We start from the raw sequence: 9,002 nt of genomic DNA on the forward strand, positions 1-9,002 counted from the left end.
AAAAAAAAAAAAAAAAAACTTACTTTGACTGGAATTTTTGTAAACATAGGCAAGTATGTATTGTTGCTAAGATTCAAGGGCCAGCACCAATGTTTTGAAACCTAAATCATGTTCATGGCCTGTAGCACCCTACTACCTCATTTAGGGAACCCTCTGAATTTCTGCTATAGGAGGAAAGAGATACCACTAAGGATTAACAAAGTCAAGCTTTGAAGTCACAAACAAATCTGAATCCAAGTTTTACACTTACTGCCTATAATGTCATACATATTACTTAGTTCCTTTTAGCCTCAGATTAAACTCCTAAATATAGACAAGCACTACCACCAAAAAAAGACTGTGAGTATTAAAAAAAATGGCACTTGAAAAATCACAATTGAATATCAAAAGAACTCAAATACCTGATTTTTCTTATTTTTTACCTTTTTGGATTTCAACATCTAAACTTGAAATATCTTTTTCCTTAAAACAATGTTCCAAATGGTGGTTTATTAGTACCATTAGTAGCATTTGGTGGCTGCCTATATGCATACTCGCAATATTTTATATAGATACTTGGGGCAGGGACACAGTAAACACTGGAATATGGAACCTGCCCATATTCCTTTTCCTTAGAAAAAGCATATAAAAGCCAAAACATTAAAAGCACTGATAAGAAGACTATCAAATAAAGAAAATTTGAATTCAATAGGCAAAAAAAACCAAAAGTAAAATATGCATGCATTTAAAGTTTAAAGGGTCATACTATTTTTATAACAAGTAGAGACTGGGAGAAGGGAAACATTTAAACATTTTAAAGTCTAGAACCTACGATCATTATTATTGGGAATGAAACACTACTCTTCAATGTGATTCTGCTGTTACTGAACTCTGGCATGGAAAGAAACACTTATCCTAGGGAAAAAAGATGGAGTAACTTGCTTTCAGTGTAAAATGTAAGTGTAGGAAAGTCAAAGTTATCCATACCTTGTTAATGGTAATGATGTTATTTGCAATTACAGCTAGTAATCCCACATCTGTTGGCCTGAGGACAACAAACAATAGTTAAAATGAAGCAAACAAAAACAACTCTACCCATATAAAACACACTTTAATTTAATAAATCACTTACTTTAGTTTTATTATCTGATTGTAAAGTTGCAAAGCCTCCTCAGTACAACCCTGAAGCTGAAGAATATAAGCCATCTGCCCATGAATGATGGCTAGTTCTGCCTGTGGATCTTCCTCAGTCCCATCCTAAACAGAGGAAACTTTTATTTTTCTGTGAAATTCTCCTAACTGATTCAGACTTACCAAGTGACCCAAATATTCAAAAGATACACAATCCCAAAGTAGTATGATTTTCAGGAATTTTTCATTAGAGTCAACTAATTAAAAGTTAGCAATTGTCACCAAAAGAGAGTTTTAATGAAAATGGCAAAGAAGACGGATCCTGTAAAACCATGGCAACAAGTTCAGGAATGCCATTCACTGATCATTATTATTCTTTAAAATCCCAAAATAAAGAAAAAAATGTTAATCTAGCATGTAGGTTTAGCTTTTTACCCCTAAACTCTGGATAATTTTCTCAAAAGAACACATTTTAAAAATGCTTCATTCCTGAATTGCACTAGAACTCTAACCAAAGATTACAGTTCAACTAATTATCACTGCACAAAGAAGCTTAAAAGCTGGAGTTGCTCCTGTAGCCAAAGTCTGCATCATTAAAGTAGCAGCTCTCTTTACTGCCACTCCAGATTAATCCCTTTTCTCTATTTATTCTGGAAGGGTTGACTTGATGCCCTCAAAGCACCAAAGGTCACGGCTATGAAGAGGCTGCTCTTTTACCACAACCTGAACTCCTGCACTCACCTGATGAGCATATGCTGATGTGTTTGTTTCCAATCCCATCATGTCAGTTGTGTTTGGTAAGGAAACAATAAAACTTAATGACATATTATAGTAAGAAAAGAACTATGAGTGTGAAGAGACTTGTTTCAATGAAAGCTATGGTGAATGCTCAACTTGATAATGGTGAGTTCCTAAAGAAACAGTCTAATTAGGTGTGAGGCAGAAAATGGTAAAAGACTGGGGAAAAGTTAACATCTAGAAATTGTTATAATGAGAGTGAGTCACAATTGTCTTTAGGGTATTTTACTCTTAAAAATGCCTCAAAACTGGAAATCATGAATATTGGATTATATGTGGATTATATAAGAACTATCCAGGGAATTTTTATAAATAGATTCATACTCAAAGGATCTGAGTCCTGCATCTAGAACAGGAGAATAAATTTATATTTATATGAATTTAAAATAAAATGCTTATGGTAGGTCCTCCCTGGTGGCGCAGCGGGTTAAAGCACAGCACTGAGAAGCTAAAGCCATTTCGGCATGAGTTCGATTCCTGCCCCCGCCCCGGAGGTGACCACATGGCGTGGCAGACCTCTCCTGACCCGCCCGCTGCTCCCCTCAACTGTCTCTGGTGAAGCCTCTCACCGCCTCTGAGCCTCTGGCCTGTACCCCAGCTCTGTATGCACAAATAAATAAATCTTTAAAAAAAAAATGCTTATGATAGGTAAACCTTTATATTTTAATTTCTCAACCTAAGATATTGCATGAAATAACTGAAGAGGGTTTTCACTGAGATTACTATTTAACGAATTTTCATTTATTCCAAAAAGTCAAGAAATACTATAATAAAGACTCCTGTAAATTTATAGTGGTACAACATTTGCTTTTAGTAATACTAGAATACTTACAGCGTCTTCTGATAATGAACGGCGACAAAGATCTATAGGAGAAAATGTTTTGAAATTAACATTGCTGGGTAATTATTGCTTTCATCATTCCAAAAAATTATTGGACAGAAGATTTGAAAGATAATTTTTAAAACAAGCAAATGTATTTCACTATTTTACATCAAATGTTACATAAATGTTATTAATCTGATTATTTTAGACTTTCTGCATTTTTATTTCATCTGTAATCTGTTAAAATTAAAAGTACATTTGAAAAACAAACAGTACATTTAAAAAATTTAAACAGTTCTGACTACAGGTTACAAAATGTTAATTATAGGAAAGCATAAAAAATAAATCACCTAGAGATAATCACAATTATCATGTATTATCTCTACAATGTAAATGCAGTTGTATTTTAAAGTGAAAGTGAGATTCTACACAGCATTTTGAAACTTCTTTTTCCATTTAATAACTTTATGTTTTACTAAATAAAGATCTAATTATTTTAATGACTGAGTGGTAATCTTCCCTGTGGTTATAATAAAGTTGAATCAATCCTCTAACAGAACAGAAACTCATGATGCTCAATTTTTATTCTTATAAATACATACATATAAATATAATCATTTGCTTAAAATTTCTAAAATGAAATCCTTGGGTCAAAGAGCAGGCACTTTTAAAACCTATTATCCTGCTTGACTAATGTCTTTAATATGCAAAGTCTGTACCTCTTTCGCACTCAAATTTGTAATGTATATTAGTACTCTGATCAAGAAATAATACTTAAAACACATTTTTCTTCTCATGGTATTCTAACTTCTGGTCTTACTTTAATTTTCAATATTTAAAAGCAAAGCTGGTTGTTTCATCATCTGTTCCTACCCACTGTTCACTGAAGTCTCCATTACATCATTTTTGTAGCTTTGGGGAAATGTACAGAGAGGAAAAGTCTAAGTGTTTCAGAAGCTGAGACCATACACAAGTTCTCTAACAATTATTTCACTTAATTGAAAGTTTCAAAGCTTTCAGAGATTTCTCTATATTGAAACAGACATAAGAATTAAAATGTGCTTGAACAGTGTTATCAATGTATAAATGTAGTATATGCACATGCATGTATGCATGCAGCCACAATTATTATAGTTGAACACATTTTAGTAAGAATAATGCTAATACTTACTGAATTCTAACTCTATATGCCATGAACTACTACAAGTATCTAACACTAAATAATGTACATTTCATACCCATAGTAATTTGTTCAAAACCCTACTCACCCTACTCCTCCTTCTAATTCAAACTTTAAGGTCTAGTGTGGTTGAAAATGGACAAGAAGTCTCACTTAAAGAGTAAGGAAAGATATGCTCAAAAAACACAAGCTGATGGAGCTTGAGAAATTCTCAATGCATCAATAATTTCCATTTAAAAACATCAAATAATATGCAATTTTGGGAAGACTTTGCAAAGTTATATGCGTATTACATTTACATATAATTTTAACAAATTTCCAACCTTCAGCTTTTTGCAGGATTTTCATTGCCTGGTTCAGCTGGCCCTGTCCTATTAGTGCACATGCAGCATTGTAGCACAGTTCATGTGTGCCTTCTTGGAGGCCCAGGTTCTCCTGTCACAGAGCAAAGGATCAGTCAAACACTCAGCAGGAATATTGTTTCGTGGCTGTGTGGGTACACAAGAATACTCACTGGCACCACTTTTTCCCAATTGCTTTGAGCTGCAACAACGGCTGAAAGATTTGTCTTTCTCTCCTCATCATAATCATCTTGGGAGTTTCGGACAAGATCTCTATACACAGCTAAGCATTCATCATAGCGTTCTAATCGGTATAACTGAAGAGATAAGTCAAGAATCAGAGGAGACAAATACAGTGTTATGTCTCTAATGCCATATAAACTTTCTTGGAACCACTAAGGAAATCAAAGTTAGCATGACACTGTCAATCGTCTTTCCTTATGTTTTCCAATTAGTTCTTAAGACACTAATACTTTCAAAAACTTACTTCCATTAAACCTTTCCTATACTGCAGATCTGGAGGCAAGATTCAATTAAACAAGTCACTGTTATTTACATCCTTCTTGAGGTTAGATGCTAAGTGGGTTGTGAAAGAAAGCCTTTCTACAGAAATAGAAGTTACCTAAATATGAAGTTATTTACAATGAAAATACTTCCCTACGATATAAAATGATTACTGAGCCACAGTAATAGGAGCAGGAACAAAGGTGGAGGATAATAAAAGAGCTTAATATTTTCAAATTGTTCAAAGAGTTTAATCTTTCTAGCAATCAACTATCATACAGAACAATATCAAGTATTCACAACAATACACCTGCTTACTTCATTCAAGTTGTTTTCTTATGTCACCACCCTGGCTCAATTAGGAATAACAGACAGATGCCTTCATCAGTCTCTAACTTCTGGAATTTACCCTTAACTCACCCATCTTACCTTAAAATATTTTACAGACCTACAATCCCATTTATATTGTAAAACTGACACTATCTCTTGGGGACAGTGTATACATTAGCAGTACTAAACCAACAATATTTAAGAGGGTTTTTGCTAGTTCTAAGTAACACTGCCATCCTATCATCATTAATAGCACTGCTTCTTATTAGCCTTAATGTTGTATCTCAAATCCTTGTGAAAAGGTATTTTCAGGGATCCAATGAAATCCAATTTCTTATGCAGCATGACTTTCTTCATTTTAAATCTGGAATAAAATACTAGTTAAAAACCAAGAAAAAAAAAAGTTAAACACTTTTTGAATAAGCATATGAGTTCACTACCCTTCATTTGTCAAACTACAAAGTACAAATTAAATAGGATTATTCTTCATTTTCTTTTTCTAGTTACTCTGAGAAAATAATGTGTTTATACAATGTGTCATATGCAACTGTTGGTATGAAGACCAAAAGAGAGGGAATATGTTAAAACTCAAGATCTGGATTGGTGGTAAATTTTGTGGAGTATCAAAATAGATTGGGCTTCCTCAGTCCTGCTCCCTGCTAAAGGTACAACTATGCTCACTCAGGATGACAGTGAACAAGTTTTTCTTTCTTCCCTTAAATTTCTCTGAATAGTCAGAGGAACCAGTTATCAGATAGACATCCAACTTTCAAAGTCCATGTTAAAGCTGTAGAGGTATAATCATTACCCATTGATAAATGACATAACCGCCCAAATCTTGCTTTCTGATGAGATCAAATAGCAAGGAACGTTGGGGCAAGTTTCTGTAAACTGAGAACTTCTTTTGTTGAGGAAAGCATGTGGATACTGAAAGGGAAGCTTGGAGAAGGGATCTCTAAGTCCCAACTGCTCTTAGACTGATGAAGAAGGAAGACATTTTCCTTTGCCCCAATTCACCCTTCACCCTTGCCTGACCTATTCAGTGCCAGGAGGCTGACCTATATGGACTTCCTTGCCTCTGGCTTCTAGTTGAATTTGTTGGATAAACAGCCTTGGCAACAAATCAGATGGATAGAGGAAAAAGCAGAGGCATCTTATCTGTTCCCCTGACTTTCCTCCTGTGATATCACAAAGCAGTGGTTGTATCCTTCCATTAAATTCTCAGATCCTTACAGACAGCCCCTTGCATACATCTTGTGTTATATCTCGGTTCTCGCTATGCTTCACTACTAAAATAGTAATAGTTCCTCCTTTACAGATACAGGATTCTGCACTGCTTCTTATTATTTTTCCCTATACTATGTCCAAATCTTTTTACTTCTTCTCTTCATTAAAGTTGGCCTGAATTGCTGTGCTTTGAGTATACTGGTCTGATCACTGTGACCCCAGGGAAGCCTCCTGATTATGTGACCTCTCCCTATTGGGGAGAGTAGGCAGATATTTCCCCCTCCTTATCTTTCTTTTTAAAGTCATAATTCCTTTTATTATCTTGCATTGATTTACAATATTGTATGTAAAGGTACAGATTCACACATCTTCAAAGTCAACAGGTATTTTAAAACAGTAATTACCACTTGTCCATAAAGTTCCTTTAGCTTGCCTGTCTGCTGATTGGCACTTTCTATTGTCTTCAAGGCATTTTCAATTCTGTTCAGCCTGTATTCACAATATGCCTTCTCAAAAGGAAGAGAATTACTGAAAAAGAAAAATTTTGATTATTAGCGAACACTGCAGAACACCTGCTATATGACAGATACTGCTCTAAGCACTTGATATACAGGCACACCTTAGAGATGTTATGGGCTTGGTGCAATAATATAGGAAGTCACACAAATCTGTTGGTTTCCTGTGCATGTAAGTTACACTTGTATGATACTATAATTCATTAAATGTGCAGTAATATTGTTTAAAAAAGTAATATACATTACTTAATTAAAAAATACTTCATTGTGGCCCTCCCTGGTGGCGCAGCGGGTTAAAGCACAGCACTGAGAAGCTAAAAAGCCACTTCAGCATGAGTTCGATTCCCACCTGCCCCGGAGGTGACCACATGGCGTGGCCTGCCCGCTGATCCCCTCAGCAGTGTACTTCGTCAATCTGCCTGTTCTGCTCCCCACTCTGTCTCTGGTGAAGCCTCTCGCTGCCCCTGAGTCTCTGGCCTGTACCCAGCTCTGTGTGCACAAATAAATAAATCTTTAAAAAAACAAAAAACAAAAAACTTCATTGCTAAAAAATGTTATTCACTGGTTAAAAAAATATATACTTCATTGCTAAAAAAAACCAAAAACTACCATCATCAGAACCTTTAGCAAGTTATGACCTTTTCACCGGTCGAGGGTCTTGCCTCCATAATGATAGTTACTGACTGATTAGGATGGTGACTGCTGAAGGGTGGGGTGGCTGCAGCAATTCATTAAAATAAGACAATGAGGCCCTCCCTGGTGGCACAATGGGCTAAGGCACAGCACTGCAAGCGAGCCACAGTTGCTTGGTGCGAGTTCGAGCCCCTGCCCCAGAGGTGATCCACAACATGGCGTGGCAGATCTCTTTCCTCTTATCTAGTGTTTTCCAAATGCAGGTAAATACATGTACTTTTTTCCCCCCCAAAGATTTATTTATTTATGTATACAAGAACTGGGGTACAAGCCAGAGGTGCTGAGGGAAACAGGATTCACCAGAGACAGAGTAGGGAGCAAAACAGGCAGAGCGACTGAAAGACACTGCTGAGGAGAGCAGTGGGTGGGTCAGAAGAGGTCTGCTGTGCTATGTGGTTCACCTCTGGGGCAGCGATCAAACTCATGCTGCAGTGGCTGCAGATAGCTTCACAGCATTGTGCTTTAACCAGCTGCACCACCAGGGAGTGCCCTACACATGTATGTTTTTATATCCTCCTTTTCTTACATGAGAGGAAGTATACTATATACTGCTCTACATCTACAAATCATCATCTCATTAAAGAATCAATATGCTACAAACTTCATTCAATACATTTCTTATAGGGCTTAGGCATAACATAAGAGACATCAAATTACAGTAGTAATTCAGATTCACAGTGATAAAGATAATAAATGAAGACGTAACAGAAAAATGGCTATTCTGAAAAAATGATAAAGAACTCTGACACTTAAAGATCTTGGCCTCCAATCACACTCACCCAGAAGATTCTCAAAGGAGGTCGGCACAGAGGTCAGGCTAAGACTACCATACCATCCTTGAACTCTCTATCAACTTAAAGACTTAGAAACTACATATGTAATAATGGCTAACCTAGATATTCTGTCTTTTTTAAAAAATCAACTTCTGGCGAGTTGTTCTCTGTGTCCTCCAAAAACTCATGACATTTTTGCACCACGTTTCTCCACAGTTTATCTTTTTCTTAGTGGTGCAAAGGAAAGAAAGGCACAAAGAGAAAAAAAAAGTATCCTAACTTTCAGAAACGTTACTAACAAAAGTGGAAGACAATGGTCAAGTTCACTGAATATTGGGGATGAGGCTGGGGAGAAGAAACCAAGGAAATGGTTATAGCTATGGCGAACATGTTTCTACCAAATATACAAAAACTAAGTCACTTACTTGGCTAACACTTTTGTGTGAGTATTGATGACATTCAGGGCTTCCTTGAAGCTTCCGTTCTGGATAAGGCATACCACCTTACAGTGCAGAGCAGTTACGTCATCCTTGTTAATCTGCAGTACTAGGAAACAATTACAGGAAAACAATTTTTCAATTCATTCCTCTTTCATTTTTAGTAAAACTCCCCACCTCCTGTCTCAGGAAATTACATTAACAATTTTACTGCAGCAGAAATTTTTAGCAAAACTTTTTTGGGAGGCTGGTCTTCATTTTTTTTTTTTTT

General features: G+C 36.0%; 1 protein-coding gene across 1 annotated transcript in view; it reads right to left on the reverse strand.

The window, feature by feature from the left end:
• The window catches only part of SRP72 (signal recognition particle 72kDa), a 31,360-nt gene that overhangs the window by 19,497 nt on the left and 2,861 nt on the right, over nt 1-9,002 (reverse strand). Inside the window, exons 2-8 of the mRNA XM_004681276.2 lie at nt 8,720-8,840; nt 6,718-6,841; nt 4,426-4,569; nt 4,235-4,346; nt 2,741-2,772; nt 1,112-1,236; nt 967-1,024 (exon numbers count right to left, since the gene is read on the reverse strand). Of these exons, the coding sequence (XP_004681333.1) occupies nt 967-1,024; nt 1,112-1,236; nt 2,741-2,772; nt 4,235-4,346; nt 4,426-4,569; nt 6,718-6,841; nt 8,720-8,840 (716 nt within the window). The remainder of the gene's footprint in view (nt 1-966; nt 1,025-1,111; nt 1,237-2,740; nt 2,773-4,234; nt 4,347-4,425; nt 4,570-6,717; nt 6,842-8,719; nt 8,841-9,002) is intronic.

This window comes from Condylura cristata, unplaced genomic scaffold, assembly GCF_000260355.1.
Source record: "Condylura cristata isolate star-nosed mole 26May11 unplaced genomic scaffold, ConCri1.0 scaffold00012, whole genome shotgun sequence".
Lineage (NCBI taxonomy): Eukaryota > Metazoa > Chordata > Mammalia > Eulipotyphla > Talpidae > Condylura > Condylura cristata.